This window comes from Galleria mellonella, unplaced genomic scaffold (genome assembly GCF_026898425.1).
Source record: "Galleria mellonella isolate WM207_F2 unplaced genomic scaffold, CSIRO_AGI_GalMel_v1 utg132, whole genome shotgun sequence".
NCBI classification, from domain to species: Eukaryota; Metazoa; Arthropoda; class Insecta; order Lepidoptera; family Pyralidae; genus Galleria; species Galleria mellonella.
The window spans coordinates 6,397,363-6,422,778 of record NW_026441989.1 but is presented as its reverse complement, the minus strand read 5'-3'; the positions used below and the strand labels follow the sequence as shown (position 1 = coordinate 6,422,778).

Genomic DNA, 25,416 nt, shown 5'->3' with positions numbered 1-25,416 from the left:
CCCTGACTGGAAAAACAAAGACGCGGCCAGTAATCACGCACCGTGGCAAATACAATTAACTCAAATTAAAAGGGCTTTGTTAATAAACAGAAGTAATTGTATATTATTTCTGACTGTGAGGATTTATTTTAATACTTTTATTAATTGTTCTAATAATAAACATAAGTTGAATTATGATCTATATATATTCCTATCAAGCAGGGTAATCACAGATAACTAACTGCTTTTTCTATACTTACAAAAGTTTGAAGTTTCTATACTTACTGACATCTTTTACTTCATTCACTATCACTCGTCACTTAGACACATGCCAATTCCAGAGACTCTTTACTCCTCTATCAGGTAATACGTAGTCTATCATTATATTTTTTAATAAATGTATATTTTAAGTATTCTTATGTTTATTACTTGTATGTTTTTTTTTTTATTGTTTTGTTGGTATCAGTTTATGTAATCGATGACTTAAGAAAATGTTGTGTACATCTGTAATTGGTGTAAATGCAAGATGCAAGCCCTGTATATCAATTAAAATTAATGTCTGCATTTACACTGTTGACGTACCTTTTAAAAATAAGTAAAATTATATATTAATCCAGACCTCTGCAAATTTTTTGTAATTTATATAAATGCATGAATTTTCTATTGTTAACATGCTGCAATAATATATATCTACATTAATAAATATTGTAAAGGTAAAATATGGTAGAACTTTCAAATTTGTTATATCTTAATGTCTACCCATATTTAACAATTATGAGATTTTGATTTGATTTAGACCATAATCTAGATTACTTAAAATATTTAAATTGATAATAACGTTTAGATGTTTATTATGTTGAAACATAACATATAACATTATGGCTAAATGCTTTAGAATAAAATTTACTGCACAGATCATATCTTAGATTAACACAAAATTCTTTGTTTCCTAAAAAATATCTTCCAATAGCTAATTCCAACAGGATTCAATGCCACATTCCTTAATTATCAGGGTTCAGGGTATTCTCAGTATGTTTCATTTTTATCTTCATTCGAGTAAAGCAATGACAAAACTACAGGTTACTAACAGTATTCTAAAATCTTAAATATGTAGTAGTAGTAGTCGGTCGACAAAGCTATTCGTGGTAACCAAAATTTGAGGCCTCTGCTGTGCAACGAATTAATGAATGTGTTTTTTTGTGTAGAGTATACCTACTGTCCGAAATGTTAAGTCTCCAAAATTGGTATCCATACATGAGATGAGATAGAAAACCGATTCACATCAAAGATATAGAGATAGATAGCTATGTTATTTTGATTTTCCTGTCTAAAATGATAAAATTTATTTGAAAAAAAATACATAAAATCGCAATGGTTAAAAAAATACTATTCCAATATTATTCCAATGATATCGAAGTACAAAAGCACTCGAAACCGGAACACTGTTATACAACGTATGATCCATATAAAATCGAATAGAATTGTGTAAACTCTTGTACAACATTTCATATAAGTTGACCCACGTCACAGTGAAGCGCAAAGTGCTCGATAACCGACGAAACCGCGGTCTATGGCTTTTTGATAGCATCACTTTGGCCAACTTGCCATCTGGCGGCCATTAGGTGCGGGATATTGAAAAAGTGAGCCGACAGACCGATCGCCATACGTATGTCTAGTTAATATGTACAACCTTCGTATCAACATTGCCTGAATAGCTGCTATTAGTGACGCATCTGTTACAAAATTTTTACATTTTTTCTTTCTTTAACTGAATAATATTTTTATCAGCTGTACCCTTTGTGTGTATTCACGCGATTATTGTTCCCATAAGATTTTTTCAAAACATTCTATAATACTTTTTAATATTATTCTTTATTATACTCTGAGAACATTTTACAATATAGTATAAGTATATAGTATAAGCAGTGTACAAAATGATCTGTACAAAATTAAATTTGTTTAAACTAAAAAGTTATCAATAAGTCGATCATTCTACTTCAACAACGGCGGAATCAAATTGTATTTAATAATTTGCTAAACAATTTCTGATAATACATACATATACTATAAACATTTGTTTAATTTAGGCTAACACATACATAATTATGAAATTTTGCCATAATCCAATCAACAATTTTCTCGTGATGACTTAAAATGCATAGATACAGACATGAATTATGATTTCATTATGATATTTAGTGGTAGCAGTATTAAGTATTGTGTTTTAATACTGTATTATTTACTATAAATTTAATTTCACATAATAGCAACACCTTCACGATAACTACTATTCCTGGGTTGACAGGATTTATAGTCCTATATTTCACTGGGACGGTATGTAGTGGTAATTGCTGTGAGTAAATATAGGGAGACACTTTATTAGAAATGTACTTATACATTAGTAGATACATTATTATCTTTCACATTTTATGAGTGAGATATTTACTATGATTATATAGTGTGTAAATTAACGAAATCTATTTTTTAAAACTATGATTTAATATTTTATTATCGACAATTAAAAGATAAGGATAAAACTTAAGAAAACTTAAATAAAGATATCAAAATTTCAAATAACATTATTTTTTGTTTCATTATTTTAAATTGGAATCACTGCTACTGTCGTCAATGTACAATAAAAAAATATATATTCATAATTTAAACAAATAGGTAGATCTTGATGTTTTGTAAATTCCAAATGTCATGTGATCACCTATTTGTAAGATTATTAACAGCATTTTAAATTATAAATTAAAACCATTCAGATACTAATATACCTAACACCAAGGCAAATCCCCATAGAGTAACAGAGAATTGTCTTAATGTATTTCCTTGTTCAAACAGGAAACTGTCTCGTACCGAACAGTCTGCATATAGCAATATATACATAAACTCGAAATTTACACATCGCAATTACGTGTCTATGTTACTAAAATTGACCATATGGAATATGGTTGCTTGTTTTGTGTTATCCAAATCATATAAACTACTATAACCATTAATATAGAAAAGAAGAGTTAAGTAAGATCATAAACTAAAAAAACCCAGTGCAAATAATGCACAATCAAGCAAATCATGCCCTCATTTCTAATTAGCGAGTAAAGTTTATCTAAATGAATCTTTAATTTTTTTCATCGTATAATTGCAATTTCATTTTGCTAAAGATTAACTGGTAAAGAATGCTATATAGCAATTATGTCCGCAGTTTGTACCTAATAGTTTAATAAGTATTTAAATAAATAAAAAATAATTCTTCAAATGGGTTTACTGTTGTTATAAATTTTGTCTAGATCTAATGTTTCTCACTTAGCTATTGTAAAGATACTACTCATTTCTGTGTAATTTTTGTATGACTATGTGATATGATAAACTTTATGTTTTGTATATAATTACTAAAACTAATTTAATCCGATAAATAATGTATCTATCTATGTATTATTTATTTAATTTATACCTACATTTATTCAAATAAATGTATAATTGAAATAACATGCGCAACGAGATTCCTCTCTCAAAGAATAATGTTTGTATTACATGATAAATAGATTGTCAGTGTTAACATATACTATATTGCTAATTATTTTATGATTTTATCCTTTTGTGAAATTTTATTTTCAAATTTAAATATAGGTAATAGAAAACTTAGGACAAATTCAACTAAACTTTAAAGAATTAAATAACTTTTCCCTAAGAAAAAAGGTATGAATGCAAAAGAAATACTGATTCTTTATACAAACTGCAGAGTCATGTGATCGCATTAGTACAAAAGGTTCAAAAATTTATATATGAAATAAATTTTTGACACATTATTATAAATATCGCTGTATTCTACTTTCTTTACCTTTTGTACTGAAAAACATAGGTTTCAGGATATTTAAGTGGTTTCAAAAATATATCTACAAAATTTTATGCGATAATTTCGCCAGTTCTGAAAAGATTTTAATAATTATTTTTGCTATCAATAAATATAGTTTTCTTTCCTGTCCCTTTTTATTAATGAAGTAGCTGTTTGTTTAGCGTAGTAAAATCTTGAATTTTACATATTCAATACTTCCACAATAGGTACATATATGTTACACACAAAATCGCAAAAAATGCATCATTATTGAACTCATTTTGTTATCATTCATAAATACGATATGAAAAATTATACGGCAACTTCATGAAAGCCCTATTACGGACCCTTAGATAGAACAACCCTCTGTTAATACAATAATCGGCGGAAAATTGGTTTGATATCCGCAAACATGTATTTAACACGAATCACGTACAGCAAACTCGCTGTGCCCCCCAGAAATTCGCTGGCCGATCTTGAGCTAGCGATTGTAGCTGTAGGTAAATAAACCTGTTAATATTAACTTTTTCTATAACATTAGCGACTAATACATGCTTATCTACAACTATCTCTAAATAGTAAAAAAAAAATCAAGTCTGTTCGTTTCTCCTTTATTTTACTATAATATCGTAATAGTAATTATAATTATTTATAAGACTTACTATTTATACATAAATGAAACGAGTTAGATTAAACATTAATATATATATATATATATATATATATATATATATATATATATATATATATATATATATATATATATATATATATATATATATATATATATATATATATATCTACAACAAAATCTATTTTAGAAATATATGTATATCTAAAATAGATTTTGTTCCCCAATTAACAGGACTTTACTCTTTAAAGAAAAATAGCAGCATCCATCGTGACAAAATTAATATGGGATTAGGTAGTAAACCCTATCGATTGCAAAAAGGATTAATAAACTCCAATTTACAATTAACGTTGGCTGCGCAACACCATATTATACACACAAAAAATTCAGGATAAATGACAATCTTTTAACTGTAAAGTCATACTACAACAAACATTAATAAATAGATAACAACAATCCTTAATAAATAGATACATACATTGTAAAATAACTATAGATACGTACGAGTTTGTTTCAATAGAGCTTAATGGCAAGGTAACATTGTAAAAATTATATACTCTAAATTAAATTAGTAACAAATCGAAATATTCCATCAGTTATTTTTATTTGGACACATTAAAAAATTAAATTTAATATTTATAACGATTTGTGGGTATTTAGATGTTTTTATTCAATCCTGTCAAGATAGGTTAGATTTCAGTAATAATCACTATTACCCTTTATCAACAGTCCCCTACCTAACAGCACCATACGAATACACGCAACAACTCGAAATTATATTATTTTGAGTTTTTCTCCTATTATCATTATTACTATTATTAACACACTACTCAAGTAGCTAGAGATATTCTAATCTAGCCGCCTGGCTAGCGTTGTATTAGTAGATACCTAAATAACCTCCTCGTATGAAAAAAAAACGTACCCATTAGTGAAGCAATAATTGGTTGTTACGGTATATTAACTTATTCAGTTACACTCATTGTAGAGATGCCCAATGTAAACAAAATAACGACTAAGCGCAGTGTAGTATTTTCATTCCATTTCAGCCTGGCTCTAATTGTTATTCAGTTTTATCCAGAGCTCGACTGTTTCTTTTATTTATCTGGAGCAGGTAATTCGTTTACCCGTGAGAATAGCTTCAACACGTGCCTCGTCCAGACGAATTGACTGTAATGGACTTTGTGCCGGCGCGTGGTCAGTGCATCCGTGTGTTTACCTTAAGAAATAGGTAGTTATTTTTAGGGAAAACGTTGATAAATTAATTTATTATTTCGTACTTGTTATCATTTCTCGCTGAATTTTATTTCATTCGGTAAACAGAATATAAGGATCCATTCGCATTTTGTCATTTTTAATCGGTTATGTGCCAAAAATTACAAAAAAAAACTCACTTTCATATTTTAACGTTAATACCTGTATTACCCAGTCGGTTTTAGGGTTTTAGGCGACTGCCTAAAATAGAAGTAAAATATTTTATAAATAATTCTATATATAAGTATTGTCCAGATCAACGAAATGATTCGATTAATGTACTACTATTAGAATAGTAAGGCTTGTTAACAATAGTATAAAATAAATACGACAACTTTAAATTAAGATAAAAATCCAAAATAGCGGTGTTCTTACCACATTCGATTGTCTCAAGTTGATGTAACATAATAAGAGGAGTGAGTCTGTTCACATTTCAAAACTAAGCAGACGTCCGACCTCAGCAATTAAGTCACTCGAAATATTTAATGAACAGTGCTAGTTCCGTCGCGGAAATGACACTTAATCGGCTTAACTTCGCCTCAAAACTTGCTCCGAGCTATCTTCTCCCCTTATTTATCGCCCTGCAACTCCCCCTTAAGATACCCACGAGCGCTGCATCAAAGAACTTAGAGAATGTGCAATTATGAGATTGTTTTAATTTAGAAACAATGTTGTTGAAGAATGTATTTCGAGTAAACTCTCTGAAACCTAAACCAGAATACTTGGTTTTGTTTAACATTGTTTCCCATTTATTGCTTCAAGTCGATCTCGGAATTTTCACACAGTTTGGTTCTTCTGCAATTATGTTTATGAAAATTCATGGTTTCCCTTGTAAATGTAATTAGGTTGAAATTGATTTAATTTTGACTAGCGTTCCCCCTGTAGAAGCACTTGCGTAGACTTTAAAATTTGTACATTATTTTTTGTATTTTAATTTTAATTAATTTATACATTTATGAATTCTGTTGTTATGTATGGTATTATCTACATATCAATATTATTATATAAAAGATTTATATACATTATCATATGTAAGTATAAGGCATATTTAATATAATATAGTAGGTTTGTATGTTTCTTTTCCTTGCCTTTGCCAGGATAGGACTCAATTATTGTTTTATGGTGCAATCTGACGATATTTTATAGATTTCTTTAAATACAAAGAATAATCATTAACATAAAAATGTTTCTAATAATAAGCATAAATTTAAAAAGAAAATCAAATAATATTATTTAAAACAATAAATAACAAAAAATATTACTGACTCATCCATACAAATATTTTTGTATATTAATATACTATCCGTACAAACAACATTCGTTTCTATTCACGAATTGAATAAAATAAAAAAAAATAAAAATAAATAAATTAAATAGTCAAACAACAACAATAATGGTACAACAAATTCAATGGCTAAAATAAAGTTATTTAAACATTTAACTAGTTGGCGCGAACGAATCTGAAGTGTGTCTCTAGTGGTACAGAGTGCAACCAGCAAGTTTCTGCAACTTCTGCGTAACTACTTCTAAACCTTCAACAATATATTTGTCTTTTAAATTGTAAAACTTTGATAAAACTATATCTTGATGTGAAACTAACGAGAAAACTGCCACCAGTTAATAATAATAAAGTTATGTACGTATATACTTTAGGGAAGACTACTTTAGGCCCAGTTTACACTATATTGGCAGTTGAATGCGAATATTTTACGATTAATATCCCACAAATTACTAATCACACGGAAACCTCCGTTTGTTTACACGAAGATATTGAAACATACGTATCAAAATACTCGCGGTATTTAAATAATGTTAAACTACGCCTTTGTTAACAGAAGTAAAGAAATTTCTTCAGAATGGGCAACGCACGCGCGATGTTCTGATATTGCAGGTGTCCATAACAATAATTATAATACTACACTAGATATTGTTTGTTTGTCACACATTTATATTTAGTACTATAAAAATAAGGATAAAAATAAAAACCCATAATCAGATATAAAAATTTTTAACTGACAACTCTGTATAATACCACAGACAAGTAACATTTTTTACACCGTTATAGTATAGTAAGTGCATATAGATTAATTAATAATCAATATGTAAAAATTTTGACTAATCATGAATCAAACATTGGACGAAATTGTTAAAAGCGAGATTAAAATGAGGCCAACGCAGGAGAAGATACGACTGATTACATAAATAGTCATTGCAATCAGTCTATAATTGGTAAAGATATCGCGTAACACACACATACATATATATATCACGGAATTAGATACTTTCTCCTTTTTAAAGGTACCAATGGAACCTGACAGAAATTGAAGTCTGTTCAAAATTTAAAAATTAAACTTAATGTTATTTAATAATATAATATATAATAATATAATAATAAACTTTATTAACAAATACAGGGTTACACAGTTACATGTTTTTTGCCCTAGCTTACAAATTAGGGTAACCTGTGCCTTGTAAGCCAGTTCCTTTCAACACACAAGAACTAATACTTTGTATTTGTAGATGTTGCTTAGTATAGTATAGTATAGTATAGTATAGTATATATATATATATATATATATATATATATATATATATATATATATATATATATATAGTGTATAGTAATAAGTTGCTTATTTTGATATTGTTACAATATAGACATAGTTTTATTTCTAATTACTTGATATATCATATCAAGTAATTAGTTCATATTATGGCCATCTTTATCTATGAAATAATTTCAATGAATCTAATACCTTTCAAAGTAGAAATTAGAAATAGAAAAAAGTAGAATAGCACAAAACTGTTCAAGTTTTGTTACAACACAAAACTCTTACTTTTCTATTGTATATATAATCAGATTAAGACTTATTGTGTAAGTAAATTAACATAGTTAATACATATTGCTGATTATTTTCTTTTGTAATTTGACAGAAATACGAATATGTGTTAGGTTTATACTGAAAATAAGCTGCTTTGAAAAAAATAAAAAGAACTTGCCTCTCCGATTAAATGACTGACCTATCAACACACAATGCAAACCGCTACTTTAGAAAGGTGAAAGAGTGTAGGTTTTTTTTTATGATGTGAGAATTCACTAAGAAAGCAGGACCGAAATTCCCACTCAAATAGAAGATGGGTTCCGAGGGCGCCTATCTGCGTCATACAGTGTATTATGTATTTTATTTTTTATTTAATCTATAATAAAATAATAGATACATTTTATTGTTTTTATTATTCAATAAAAACTATTTACAATTATATTATTCACTAAATATCTTTGTATATATTATATCATATTAGTTATAAAAAATAAATGTATTATTGAAAGAAATATAAATTTTGTAATATTACCTTACATATATTACTTAACGAAAAAAATTAACAACTAATTAAAATTATCTTTACTTTGTTAAATTATAAAAATAAATAAAAACTTGTATTCAGAAGAACTTTCGAACTCTCAGAAATAAACTGTCACCTTCAACACGACAACTTCATCTTTTTCGACGTATGATTGTGTGACCATTCCGTACCAAACATTAAACTCTTTAAATTATGAGTTTTTATGCAAACTTGGTGTAAAAGCAAACAAGATGAAGGCTCGCCTGATGAAACCTACATACCTACCTATTTATGGCTTTCAAAGTTACGAAACACCATTTACTCACCTCTTCGATCCTAGCCAAAACAACAATGGGTATAATTCAGTCTACGCCGAGGGAAGTCCAGTCCAGTGCTCCAGACCGAAAATCAGTGAACTAAATTGCAAATGAAGCGGTTGACTAGGGATTCTCAATTCTATGATTGCTTGAACACGGTATTCGTCGATATCGTGGTTCATGATCGGTAAATAATTCATATATAATCAACACTTTAATGTATTTTAAGTGAAGTGCATGTTCGATACTTTTTAAAATCCTTTTTATTTTAAGTGTAATAATTTTATTTTTTATTTTTGTATATACAGATAGATACGCTGAACTTTCAGATCAAAATATTTGATTCTATATTTTATTAAAGATTTTATATTCACCAGGGCTCAATATTATTTTTATTCAAGTTAAAATATTTTCTTTAAAAACGAATTTTTCTACTTCGATTATGTTCCTAGAACTCCTCAGGTATACTAGAGTACACAACTTCGTTATAAATACAGCACACATGTACCAATGTACTAACTTTCTATCTCCACAGAGTACGAAACCATGTTTGTTAATTGTTCGCGTATTCTCTCCGTGCAAAGTCAGGTCAGAACCTTCTTATAGATTACTGAGATATGTTATATTGATATTAAATTATTTACAAAATCGTATAGAAAATTAATATCACTAGTTACATATCTTATTAATAAAGAAAAATCTACATTGGGTCAATTACAGCAGTCACTGTCACAATTATTTCAAAATCTACAATAGGAACATTCAAGACAGCAATGATACGACATTGTTATTCAACAATATAATTTCATAAAAGTAATCCCAGATCTAATTCCCGTGGGTGTCATAAAAGGTGACTATGGGAACTTAATAAACGAGAAATGGACAGCAGCTTCCCTCTTAAAATATCACCAAACCGTAACTGCGGTTCCCAATCCATCTGCCAAATATGGCAATTATTGAAAAAACTCCTCTTATGGAGAAGGCCTATGTTCACCAGTGAACAATTAATGGCTGATATAATAATAATGATAATAAAAGCCCAGTTGGAATAGTCAGTAGCAATTTTTTTTTATGCAACTTAGAATGGCAAACAAGCTGACGGCCCACCTGATGGAAAGTGGTAACCGTCGCCTATAGACATAAGCAGTACCATGGACATAACAGAGTATACTGTTTCGCCCATGATACCTGTCTACTGTTTATAAACATACACAATACTGGTGATATTTTTATATCAAACATAAGTCGAGCGCTGTCTTTTATTGATTAGGTGTTAGATTATTATCATTGCACTAACTGAAATGTTCATAATTATAATAGGCATCTCCCATCATGAGCTGTTATGGTTAGACCTACGATAAAAGAGATATACGAGTTCGTATTGACTTTCCCGTCATGTTACCAGAGGGAGACTTTGTACAAAAGTCGATTGCTTGGGTACTTCTGTCCCATTCGTGTTTCTACCATGAAGCAGTTGTGTTTGCATGGCTATTTCGGTTTGAAGGGTAGGATATGGCGTGAATTTACAGGGTACAGAGGAATAACATCTGAGTCCTCAGGAATGGCAACGCATGGGGGGTATCATGGGCGAAACAGTATACTCTGTTATGTCCATGGTACTGCTCATGTCTATAGGCGACGGTTACCACTTTTCATCAGATGGGCCGTCAGCTTGTTTGGCATTATAAGTTGTATAAAAAAAAAAATGTTCGGCATAGAAAAGACCACTTCTTTTCCCGTGGATGTCATAAGAGGCAAATAAAGGAATTTAAAGCTAAAGAGATGGACAGCGACGTCCCTCTTAAAACATTACGAAAAGCCTAACTGCGGTTACCAATTCGCTTGCCAAACGTTTGCTACGATTGGCAGGCGGGTTTAGCTACTGGCAAAATTTCTCTTATAGGGAAGACTTATGTTCAGCAGTGGACAGTTAACGGCTGATATGATGATAAACTTACCCACTTTTATTATAAAAATAAAAGCAATTACAGCCATATATTGGGTAAAAGCATGACGTTAATATTAACGTCCGACATTTTTAATTAAAGTAAGCAATAATAAAATCATCAACACAGCGGGCAAACAATTTTAATATATTCCGTAATTTGCACGGTTCGTGTATTGACGATTTCGTAAACACGTCATGATAATGCGTCCGGATCGACTGGCGAATGGGTAAATGCAGATGCAATCGGTGACTACGGGTGTTTGTAGTTACATACAAATAATTTAGTAGTGCGATCGCAATTCTGCGAGCAAATAGATAGTCCTCACTTCCGACACATGTTTCCTTGAAAGCGACAGAAAGAGCTGGTCACGTAGAATATTGACGCCTCGAGCGATTCGCCCGGACAATGCTTATGTTCAAGCTAACAGACACATTTTTATGTGGAACTATGTTGTGACTTGTGAGTCAAAATGCCCTTGATTATGCAGTTTACGTTCCAAAATTTGTCTTCGCTTGTAAGTAATTGTCTTTCGCTTCTAAGTAATTGATAAAGACTAACCTCTTTTTCATAAATACCAATTTTTGCTAATAAAGTGTTTTTCTTTCTTTCTTTCGTGCTAAATACTCAATTCAAACGAAAGTGACAAAACAGTGTGATATAAATAGTTAAAATAAAAAATTGCAATGGGTATTATTTTTGTGAATGTGTGGGGGTTATTAGGAGGATCAGGCTATTTACTATACTATCTATTATATATATTATATATGTATTTCTATTAATATACACAAATAAAAACTCTGATTAGTTTGGGACTAGATAGCGCGTAAATTATAATATTATTTATCGAGGTAATAATAATATAATGTAAGGAAAAAAAATGTGGTAAAAAAAGAAAATAAATTACCGCAAAAAATACAAATTACAATACCAGGAAAAATACATCTTTTCAAATTCTAAAATACTGTACTGTAGTTGCCAACTCACCTCCAAAAGTTCTAAGTATAACAATACTCTTGCAAATAACAAACATAAAAAGGGCTCCCGGTCCCGGCAGTTCCGCTATTTCCGAAATTGGCAGCGGTTATGATAACAGTACAATAGTGAGCTCCAAAAACTCGTAGAAAGCTTAGCTATCATCAAAATTTGTGAAACTGTCATACGTACTCGTATACACTTTGAGGACATATAAAAATACTAAAAACTAAAATAAAGAATATCTTAAATCGAAGGTTAATAAAAGATGTCATAATTTATTTCTCAAGCAATACCTTATTTTACCACCGAGAAGGGAACCATTAATTTAAAGCTATATAAAATCATTCACAGCACCAATCCAGTAGATAATAAAATTTAAGTCTGTGATGATATGAAATGAATGTGTTTATACAATGTAGGCAAATCGTATGACTGTCTTTTTTTATTTTTAAAATAACATCCTATTTACATGAAAAGGTTTGCTGGAAGAAATCTCTTATTAGAGATAAGCTCGCTTTTGTACATTATGTTTTAAATGAATTGTGGTTAACATTATATTTTGTGTACTATAAAGAATAAAGAAAGAATAAGTCTAATTAAATGAAGAATGTGCTACTAAATGTTTATAAATAAGTCCAAACGGGTAAAAAAATATACATTTCTATTATATCTAATACATATATTGTTGTACGTATTAAAATACCTATAAAAATGAAACATAAATAAAAAAAATAAGCTGCTGTACCAATACAATATCCACCTGCATTGTTTAAATATCAGAATGATAGATAAACAAACAATAACCGGGCTAAAACAAAAAGGTAACTGTTTGAAGCTATATTTATATAATTGATGAAACATAATTTATGTTTTTCGAGGTGAACGTTGCTTTCAAGAATTATACTTTATGAATTTCGATTTAGGATATTCATGTATCGTTAAGTGCGAAATATTAAGTTCTAAAATTAAATCAATTATAGAAAAGCATTTCCACCAATCTATTCTTACGGTTATTATTAGTTGTTGTACTAGTTATCATCGTAAAATACTTATCCAAATGCCATTATATTTCACTAATACAAAAACACAATATTGACTAACCCCTGAGGATAATATCATTTCATCTACCTAATTTATCTAATTCACATCAACATTAATTTGTGCATATTCCTGTACCATACTATTCGCCAAAATGGCATGTTGAAAACATGACGGCACGATATTACAGTTTCTGTTATTCGATTATCTCATCGAATCATTTTAATTCGTTCAGATTTGTAATATTGTTTTAGTAGTATTACCTCGTTGGAATATTTTCGAGTCGTTGCCAAACTTCCCTTCTCGCCATTTATGCAAATCGCAATCGTAGACGTGGTGTCGGCGTCGGGGGCGAAAATCACTTATCGCTTCAGTTAACCGTGCGATATCGCGTTCGATGCGCGTAGGCCCTTGTGAATATAAAGAAATCGAATATCATCAAATCGCTTTTTATTCGCTTTAGTACGAAGATATCGATTTCCAATGGTATTCCTATTAGCTTTAGGTATATGAGATTATTAAAAATAATGTTTAAAAAGACTTTAATTTCACATTATTCAAATTACGACTGATTTCACTCAGTAGCAAGAAGTATTAAGATAAATATAATGCTTAAAGACTTTTGTTACAATTTTTTTAATTAAATATTTCATCCCAATTGTTATATTTTGAGTATTTTATATATTTTTCCTTTGTTCACAGCTCTAGGTCTGGAACCGGATTTCCTGTACCCCTTGGAGAACGTGACCATTGCCCAGGGTCGGGACGCAATGTTCACATGTGTGGTGAACAACCTTGGTGGTTACAGGGTGAGTGGCGATTCCGCCACTGCCAGGGTGTGTATCAAACTGACTCGTTACAGCTAGCCACTTGATAGTGGAGCACCCTCACTGTGCACCTCTGGGTTGAGATCTATAATGACTTAAAATTAATTTAACCTCCCAAATTTTAACCGTAATCTGTTTAATTATACGTAATAAATTATAAAATAAAAAATGAAATATTATAATTGATAAACTATAACTTGATAAAATGACTTATCACTTATTTTGTGATTATAAATAATAAATTACATTAAATAATGCCCTGAACTGAACTTACGACCACATTAATTTATTTACTTTTAAACATTCACGTTAAAAATTAATACAAAAACAAACTTGTAACATTTAAATAAATATTTTTTATCGGAAATTACATACACAACAATTTATTTTTTTAATAAATATTTTTTTCTAAATTGTATTTTTTATTTGATATTAGAGAAAATTGATATTAGTATGTATTTACAATTTCTTTTAACTTTAACAAACAACTACTACAAAAATTATAAAATATTGACATTTTAATTTATTAAAGTTAACTACACGAGTAAATCCGGTAATATTAATAAAAAAAACTATTTTTGTATCGTAAACAAAGCCCTGGAGTATATAAGTATAATCATCATCATTATCTCATAAAATAGTAACAAGAACTATTTATGAAAAAATTAATAAGTTTAAAATGTAGTAAACATAAAAATCATGTAATATTCAATATTAGTCATATTCTTATTAATATTAGCATTGAATATTTTTTTTATGATACTGAACCTTTTTTTGACTTAGAAGCAGTAGCCATTAGTTTTAATATTAGTACCTATTCAAATAAATTATATTTATAAATATTATATTATGCTACTCATTATTGTATATCATTTATCACTCCAGGGTCGGTATTACTTTTCTGTAATTAAATTATTTGAAACTGAATGCACCATTACAGATCTCACCCGATAAACCTATGCACCGACTTCCACACTTCTATAGCACACTTCGCACTTCTATAGTACACTTGGTATTTCTTCAGCACTCTTTCCAATCACGTGCACCTAGTACCTATGTCTACCTAGCATAGAGTACAAATTAATTTGCACAAAACTAAGTATACAATAGCTGTAGTGTTAGCACACTAAGGCACTTAGCACTAGACACTGACACATACACTAAGACCTAAGAATATTTAAGAAAACTGTATATTAATTTTGTAAATATATACACTAACAGATATATATATATTATTCTTAGGTCTTATTAATAATTTTGCACAACTTCTTTATTATTTTAAATTTTATTTCTGAGCATGTAAACCCCAGCACTCTTCCGCGAGTTTTCACTAACTTTTATCTTCCAGCAAATAGCCTTTGTAATTCAAAAACAATATACCTATCTGTATGTCGATAGCTTTAAGTCAATAATGATCTTAACAAAAACCACAAACCCTACTATGATTGAACTATTTCGAAGATAGGAAATTTACGTTGCAAAACAGTCACTTTACGAAATTAAAATAAAGCCGGGACTAACCCCCTTGGTCCCTGTTCAATCATTTCAAGAGGCTGTGCTCTCAAACTGTCCCGGGAGTTAATCTAGAATACTATCTTCTAACCATTCGATAATATAAATACCGCATGCGTAAATCCTTCAGAACATTATTCCAGTCCTTTGTGAGAAATATTTCTACTATATTCGATCCCCGATGTTGTTATATTTTTAATATAAAGAATGGCAAATACTGACATTTATTTTATTTATCACACATCTCTTCGATTTAGGAAATATACGCCATTGGAGAATATTCAAAGGAAAATATTCGCTATTCGTCCATATATTACATCAGAACAAGTTGATAAATACTTACGAGTAGGTATATCAGTTGTGAATCGATTCGGGGAGAAACAAGATTCGATAATAGTCTCTTTGGGACCGTTACCGTGGGTCACTCTATTTCCTCACGATATACCGATGAATTCACTATATCGATGTACGTTTGCTTTGCCATATCGATTTTCGTAAGTAATTACATGGCACTAATAATATCGGCACGTGTTTGTATCCCCTGTGTTGACTTACGATATACAGATTTCAGATGGAAATCTCGTGGGTATCCTTTATGTCAACAACCTAACATTTTTTTTCCGATATTTATTCATATCGATACCTTCACTTAGGTATATGTTTTCAATCAGCAAATAAAATGTTGACACATATACACTTTCTATTTAACACAACTTCGATATGCACCTCTGGTATGGATGAGTTCCAATTGTGGGTAACTATATTTTTTTTTGTGTTTATACTAACATAGTTATTGACAATGCAATTCCAATGTTGCCATTGTAGGAAATATATAATATAGTGCTAAAGCTATATAAAAATCATTATAAGCTATTTATACAAATATATACAAAGGCTTGTTTGCAATAATAGGTAATTAGCTAATTTGCTTCACCGCGAATCTCATAGGCAATCACACCGCAATAAGCACGAGTCGTGTTGCGGTCAATACTGACAGTTTAATTTTATTTTATATACATACTGTTTACCAGTATTTTATGATCTTATGTATCGCACTACATAGTTAGACCTTTGCTTATCAGGATATTCCCGTTACTGCTTTCATGACACTGAAAAGAATATACGGCTGTTTGGAATTGCATCGTTTGCCTTACAATCCTTTCATAGCTTATTCAAATAATGTAAATACTAAAGAGCATTATGAAAAGAAAGGGTTGTATTTGTGTACAAAGCGAAAACATTAAGGTGTTTTCTTATCCCTCACATTGCACACTTTAATGTTTTGCTATGTTATTATATTTTGTAGTCAACTTTCACAGTAGGCATCCTATTAGTGACACAACTAGTGTTGTTTATGCACAAGCACTATTATTGATTTAGTACCTATATGTCACCTAAATTATGTCCCTATTCACTTTTGTGTAGTGCACTTCTTATGCACCAATTCACTATTTATTTAGTTATTAAAAATAATAAGAAATATATTTTAATATATAATATTTACCTAAGTCAATTCAAATATTCAGTCTAGTGTATCTAATTAAAAAAAAGTATCTATGAATAACTTGTTACCGTTAATTGTATAATTTTTAAAATGTGTCCTTATTAATAATAAAATTGTGGTAAATAGTTCAAAATTCAAATGTGGATATCATCTAGTGAATATATTATTTTTAGCAATGGAATTTAATACCCAACTCAGAACGTACACCAGAGAAGTATAAACGCCATATTTCTGTTCGTTTTTTGTTACGCGCTATGCAGGAAATTAGCTTCTATTGCGATGTCGACGCTTTTGGTAAAGCGGGTGAAACGAGGGCCGTTTTCACAGTCCGCCCGCAGAGCGCTATAGCGGCGACCAGACGAAAATGTAATTAAAAATTCCGAGAGCATTTTGCGAGGAGCTCGCAACAAGATAGTGTTGCTTGCTGGCTCAAGGATCGTTGTCGCGACCGCCTCTTGGGAAACATTCAGTTGTAATTAGACTTGTTCACTGTAAAAGTCTTCATTCCCATTTTTTACAAGTCGCACGATAAATGGAGATAATCGTTACAGAAATGTGGCGTTTCCACGCTGTACATTTCGTTTTATTAGAATGTTTTCTTCTATTCCCCTCTTACTCGGGCACTGGTTTGGCCGGGGTCAGGTTGCGTGGATCAAGGCGGACACAAAAGCGATCCTGGCTATCCACGAGCACGTGATAACGAACAATGCGCGGCTGAGCGTCACGCACAATGACTACAACACTTGGACGCTTAACATCAGAGGGGTCAAAAGGGAGGACAGAGGACAATATATGTGCCAAGTTAATACAGATCCGATGAAAATGCAGGTAAAATATTACGCTCACCCTATTTAATTATTTGCACGGTATTCGAGGTTGCGAGAAAAGACATAAATAATAAAGTTACTTTCATGCAAATACGAGCGTGTAGTCAATTACAATTTATTATTAATTGTTTTTAATCATTTAGTATTTTTATGTAACTTAGATAGCAGAATATACTGAGAAAGTGTTATAAAATTTTATTGCTAAACGCAACTACTTTAGGTCAGAAACCGAATGGGGTAATGGACAACTTTTGTAGCTTTATAAGAGTTGAAATGTGAAACAAGCTCCTTACTCACCTAATGGAAAGTAGTAACTATCGCACCATGAGTCTCACTTTATAAACTCATGGCCCTCCCATGCTTTGTCATTTCTACGAACTAAACTGCCTGCCTGGTATTGCCATATCCCATCATTCTGTCCAAAACATAACCACCCAAATGCAGCGGCTTATGTAGCAGAACATAAGTGGAACGAATACACTCAGAAGATAACTATTCTTTTTAAGTCTTCTCTTGTTTTTATAATCCAAGATCGTTATTAAAATATAAATTATTTTTCAGACAGCATTTTTAGAAGTGGTGATACCACCAGATATAATATATGAAGAAACGTCGGGAGACATGATGGTACCAGAAGGCGGGTCAGCTAAGCTAGTATGCAAAGCAAGAGGGTATCCGCCTCCAAAAATTGTCTGGCGAAGAGAAGATGGCGGTGATATCATATCAAGGGGTGGGCCACAAGGGAAAACTAAAGGTAACTGATATATCAATTTTTTGTTTTTCTATTACCTATAGTTTACAGATCGTTTATTAGAAAGAGACTTTGTATAAAAATGATCTGCGTGGGCACCTGTTTCCTGCTCGTGTTTCTATCACCAAATAGTTATACTTTAAGATTAACCAATAAATAGAATTAAATTAAAAAATAAAAGATAGAAGCACGGCAAAAACAGAAAGGTACTTAAAAAAAAATAACAAGTAATAATTTGGCCACAAGGTCTTTACTATTTAATTTTAAAAAGCTATGCAGCGAATTGCATGGAGTTGCAGTCTATGGAGAGGCCTATATTCAGCAGTGGATAAGTCACGGCTGATATGATTATGATAATACTTCTAGTACAAAAGGCAGTTTTAATTACTAATACTATTTCTCTTCCAAACAAGAATAGAATAGAGAAAGTCGTAAATAAATAGATGACGCACATCTACAATTACTATGCTAGTAAGCCATATACATATCTGAAAATCAACACAAATTTAACCAAAGTAACCTGATTAAGTGAAACTCACATGAATTGTAAAATAAAAGCTATTAAACTATTGCGTGCTTTGATCCGATTATTTACTTTAATAAGGTTTAGTAGCTACTCACTTTAATCACAATAATTATTACACAATTTGCTAGATAAAACTCAAAATCTTTTGTTACTAGATATAACTATATTATTAAACTTTAAATACTAGTGACTTCTATATATATAATGTTTATAATAATAAATATTATATAAAAGGCGAGCTTAATGCTGTTGGCATTTGCATTCACATCATATATATGTTATCTATTATAATTTATTAAATCATATATATATATAAAATACCAAACGAAACAACATCGACCTGATCAGGTATATTGCTGGCAATGGAGTTGTTAAATTCCATTAGATGCTAACAACCTCATTTCCCCCGATTTATTTCATTTAGGACTAACTAGCGCTGTGTAATATATTCAGTGGTTATTACTGTTACTTCGTTTCCATTTATCAGTAGGTAATATTTGCATAACTATCAAGAGACATATAAAGAACTTGAAGTAATGGGTAACAAATAAATCAGAGTTTAAAATATTCACTATTGAATCTAAGCAGTAAATCACACCGCAGCACCTTGGGGAGCTGCTATTACCATTCACACCGCCCTTTCTAATCCCACTGGATTACAACCTCGAGACGGTCCGGAATAATTACTTACCTACTCATCTCTGCATTCGGCCAAATAAAGAGCCGGATGAAGGCTAAAATTACGCAATGTTTAAATAATAATATACTGCCATTATTACTTATATCTCGCTACCTTTTTTTATTCCATTTTTACATCGCACAAATAAAATAATTTCTATTATAAAAAAAAACGGTATTAGAATGAAGTAGATTAATTCTATCTACGTAATTGATTGAAGAATTTAATAAAGGTTTTTTTTATTCAATTACGTAGTATAAAGCCGAATCAAAAATTATAGTACGCACAAGTGAAATTCGTGACAAGTGGCAAATGGCAGCTTTACTGACAGGGTGATTAATCAGCAGGTTCCACTTAACCCCACCACTGTTCAGACCTTCTATAGCCATCAGTCAATTCATTAAGTTAACAAAGTACTAAGGGTAACGACTTTCACAGCTACTCCATTTCAATAGTTTGAGATCAACTCACTAAGCGCCGCAACGCCCATACATTTGATATAACGACAAACCTCTAAGTTCGAGAAATATAATATGTTCTCTGAGAAATATTTTACTCCTTAGTAATGAGAGTGCGTAACAACTTACAAAATTAAACATAATTGCGTAGTTATTAAGGTGAAGCCCATTTTGACCGATTTTAAATTAACTAACTAACATCAATAACAATCATCAATTTGAGTGAAGAAGTCTAATTAAAGAAGCCGTTACAAGTTACCTCCATAAATCTGAGCTGGAAACAATACAAGCTATCCATTACGTAGGCCAATGTTTCTTCGCTTAATATTCCAATGAGGAAACTTCGAGGGGCGTCCGGTTCGACAACCATAGTTTTTTAATGAACGGAAACATTTTCAAATTTGTTACCTCGACTTACAAACTTAGAGTGTATAAATCAATTTAAAATGGATTCTGAATATAACTTATTAAATAAATTTACGATCGTGTGTGTATGTAAAACTGTAAGATCTAAGTTAATATCTTTCTTTTTGAATATAATAACTACTGATCTAGCTTATGTGTAATTTGGTCAAAAGGTTTCTCGACCAAATTACAAGTTAAATCAATAGCTATTACATTACAATATATACTTACGAAACTTTTAACAGTATCCTTCTATTAACTCCAAATAAAAAAGGGATGAGTTTTTATCTAACAAACTATTCTAGCTCAGTTACAATATTTTGTATCAAACGCGTAGATTACGCATCGTTCCAAACGATTGTAGACATAATAATTTACTTCCTCGTCAGATATTTTAAATAAAATATCATCACAACATATACAAATCAATAAATCGTTATTGTCATACATTAATATTTGTTTGCATATTTCGATACAGATATGACGTATTTATTCCCATATGAAACAACACAAATGCAATAACGATATAATTACAACGACAGCAAACAGTACAGTACTAGGTAACAACAGACAAAGGGGTATTATTCAAAATTTGCCCTTTATTGTTTCGCATAAAACATGTTGTGGTGACAACGGCGTGTCGCATGCCTATTTGTTTCATGTTCTACAGCAAATTATGCAGATAAGCGAATGAATGGCGGAAACTTACCCGTACACTGATGCAAATTAACTTCGCCATCCTTCTATTCGACGCTTTTCATCTACAAAGTTTGAAACAGATACAGGGAGTGCCCCTTCACCTTATCCGGACTTGTTAATCCCCATTATCAAATAACTTGAATATTTAATAACCATTTTTGATTTCGAAGGAAAATGTTTGCATGAATCAGATAAAAGCTATTCACGACCACCCCAATTACAAGAAAATCCATTAAGACTTATCTATTTCGATGCCTTATTAAACTCGCTTTTCTTGGGGTGGTGCGCACGGCCTAATAGAAAGCAATAATTACCTATTCAGTATAAAGTCAGTACAACACTTTTCGAGTTACTAATTAAAATTATAACTTCGAAACAAAGAGTGATAGGAGTGTTGTTATTCAATTTAACTCGAGGGTACTTGGAGGAAGGACTGCGCCATGAAATTTGTTCCCTTGCGGCATAGACTTCGAAACTGTCATGATCTGCAATAAGTTACTTCTAATCTATTATTTTTAACAATTGACAATATTGTACTTATATATAATTAAATATTAGTAAATACTCTTGTAAATCCCTTTTTATTTACTTCATGTCGGTTTATAACATATTTCCATTACTAATTTGAAATTTTGTATGTAAAATGTGCTGAATTATTTTACACAATGCATTAATGTTTTTTTTTTTTTTTTTATATAAAATTTTCAGACCTACATTAAAGATTTTACATAACCTCTTATTATATTATTAAATTTGTCTTATTTTTAACATTAACAATATAATCAATAGGAATAAATAATTATTTGCCATTAGACAGAAATTATTCTCGTATTGTAGTTATGTTCTAAAGGTGCGTTATTTCTAAATTCTTGTGCAATTAATATCATTTTAGAAATTAACATTCTAATAAATTACTTAATATTTAAAATTTTATTAAATGGATTATTAATACAAATTAATTAAATTTACAATACTTCATATTATGTATTAGCTATTTCCGGCGGCTTTTCCCGCCTGAATCAGTATATAAAGTAACCTGAGTGTTAAGTTAGGATATAACCCACACGTGTTCAAATCTCTACTACCATTTAAGCGTGATTGAGTAACAGACATTCAAATATTTTTTACAAACTTTCATATTTATAATATTAATAGAATTTTTTTGTCATTGCCATTTACATTAATTTCTTATATCTATGGAAAAACCACTAGGGTCCGTGGCGCTTAAGCGTCACTTGACTTATGACACATCGACAACCCAAGTTTATTCAACGGCCTGCCTTGAAGATAGCCTGCTGGCTCCATAGAGTTTATGTCCAATTATTTATTTCTTATTAGGTACTTATAGTACATATCATATAACCATTGTCATTTCTTACTGTTTATACTTAGGTTTACGTAAGTAAAAATTATTCCTACTTCTTTCTGGCCTTATCAACGATCTGTATTCGAGCATAAAAAGTAATATAATAGTATAAGAACCAATCAGTGGTCCAACGCTTTTGACATGTTCTGAACGATTACAGGATAATTCGAGACATTCTATCTAGGCATGTCCATTGGATGAATGGTATAAGATTTCTATATATTAAAATAATGCATAATGTGTCTTCAGGTGGGAATTTGACTATGCCAAGTAAACCATTACCTTTCAATGCCACAAAACCATTTGTAACTCAAATTTATTATTTACTTTTTCAGGAATAAAAATATCAGGTATTTACGAGCACGTAATTTTAAAAATAAAAACTCATTTACTAAAAAATTATACATTCTAACTAGTCAAAATTCTTTTGAATAAAATGTTATTATGAATATAAGGTATTCAATTTTTGAAAATAAATATTCATTTAATCTTTAATTGGAAATCGCATAACCAACGACATACCGTAAAAACTCTGTAACAGGTGTAATGTGTAATTTTTATATAAGAAAATTAACCGAATTGAAAGCCTTCTGTTGAAAATTATTTAATATATAGTATATAATACAGTAACTGTAAAAAAACAGAATTAAATTACATGTACGAGTATCTTAGTCGAGAATAAACCTGGATGACCCCGAAACTAGCCGAACATTCTCAACTAAAATTTATTCTTACAATTAAAACATAATGTTTACTTTTAAAACTTTTATCAATAAAATAAATAATTATTTACTCTTATAGAAGCATCACACTTTACGGAAAAAAATTTGAACATTGAAATAGCTCCATCGCTTATGTTCTCTCGTTGTTTGCTAACGAAACGTCGTGCGGCCGGGCTCGAGAGCTCTACACTTTAAACCATCAACCTTCAGCTCCTTCGGAAAATATTGCCCCAGCTTTTTATCCTCTTGTTTGAATAATGGCTGTAAACGTACTCGGGTGCCATTTGAGCAAGGTGTCAGGAAAACAGCTCGAGTTCAAACCACTAACGGTGCTTGTTTACAGAACCCGTCAACTTTTGGCGGTTAGAAGTGTTTTCCAACAATTCTAGTGAAATGCAAAGTAAGCACTACAACTAATAGTGCCTCAAACGACTCAACGTTGACTTTTTTAATAAGTTTTAAAGATATAAATAGATTGGGTTGTTGTTAAAAAATTATGAAGAATACATCAAAATACTTCAACTTTACTACTCGTAGTATAATATTTTTTTGTAAAATTGGAAAGAAAATTGCAAAATGAACATAAAATCATTATAATTGTTTATCTTTTGTTCGCAGTAACATCACTGGAAGGTGATATAGTAAATTTAACGAAGGTGACCAGATCAGAAATGGGAGCTTACTTATGCATCGCCGCTAATGGTGTCCCTCCATCCGTCAGCAAGAGAATAATGTTGCATGTGCATTGTGAGTATTCAATTGTTAATTTACTTTTGTTCCTTTAATAATCTTTGACAGAAATTATTAATATAGCACTAAACCTTTCTGAAATGTCTAATAGACTTCCAAGTAAAATAAATAAGTAAATATATTTTTTAATAAGAGAAATTTATTTATCATAATTTCATTAGTATTATGAACAATTTCTTAGCTAATATTTTCTTATGTATTTATCAACTTTCTACTTTTCTATAAACTTAATTTATTACACTAGTTAGTTTATTTTACTAAAAATACTATAGCAATTGTCTGAAGATGAAGATTTATTATTTGTAATGTTTTATCTGTATAATATACTCGCTTTTTCCCGCTTTTTTTTTATACATGGATTTTGATAATAGGGAATCAACTTTTAGACAGTCTATCAAAATGAAACACCAAATTTTAAGTTTGATCCTCAGAGATACAACTCGGTGTAGTCGTTTTAACATGATACTGAAATAAACTTATAGACAGACAGACAAAAATTCAAAAAAATTACTGTTATAGCTTTTCTTATTAAGACTATTCTTATTAACCTCTCATATCATATTTTCTTAAACATCTACCATATATAGACATCTACAGACACAGTCAGACAGTCTAGTGACAGTTTTATCATAATGTAATATAAATAACATAACACAAGGCATCTAGTGACATTAAATAAATCTACAATTTCTAATATTCCTACAAGATTCTAAATAAAATGTGTACGTAAAGTACGACGTGATGAAGTAAAACATCGATTACGAATTCCCCCCGTGAATCAATTGAGCCGATAAAGCGTACTCACCTGCGTAAAGCAAGCAAAAAGCGGTGCGAGCGAGCGAACTCACTTATCTCACGATCTTCGAGACTAATTTATAAGCGGTGAGTTATTCAATGTAGGGAGCTCAGGGCACCGAAGACCCTAGTCTCGAACACGTAAGCAATTGGTAGATTTTCGTGTTATCACGTATCATCTTTGGTGCGTGTCTTGCATCTGAATTTGAACGCTGAACGCCGCCTGTAGTCGGCAACTTGGTTGTGTTCAGTGAAAGTTAGCTTCTCGACTACAC

The 25,416-nt window shown here is 30.6% G+C and overlaps 1 protein-coding gene across 2 annotated transcripts in view; it reads left to right on the top strand.

The window, feature by feature from the left end:
- The window catches only part of LOC113518403 (lachesin), a 97,346-nt gene that overhangs the window by 41,042 nt on the left and 30,888 nt on the right, over positions 1 to 25,416 (top strand). The window contains exons 3-6 of one of the 2 annotated variants that reach the window (XM_031913331.2): positions 14,023 to 14,129; positions 17,806 to 17,991; positions 18,552 to 18,744; positions 24,215 to 24,343. In XM_031913331.2, the coding sequence (XP_031769191.1) occupies positions 14,023 to 14,129; positions 17,806 to 17,991; positions 18,552 to 18,744; positions 24,215 to 24,343 (615 nt within the window). Of the gene's footprint in view, positions 1 to 14,022; positions 14,157 to 17,805; positions 17,992 to 18,551; positions 18,745 to 24,214; positions 24,344 to 25,416 lie in introns of both variants that reach the window. The other variant, XM_026903309.3, reaches the window with a different exon arrangement.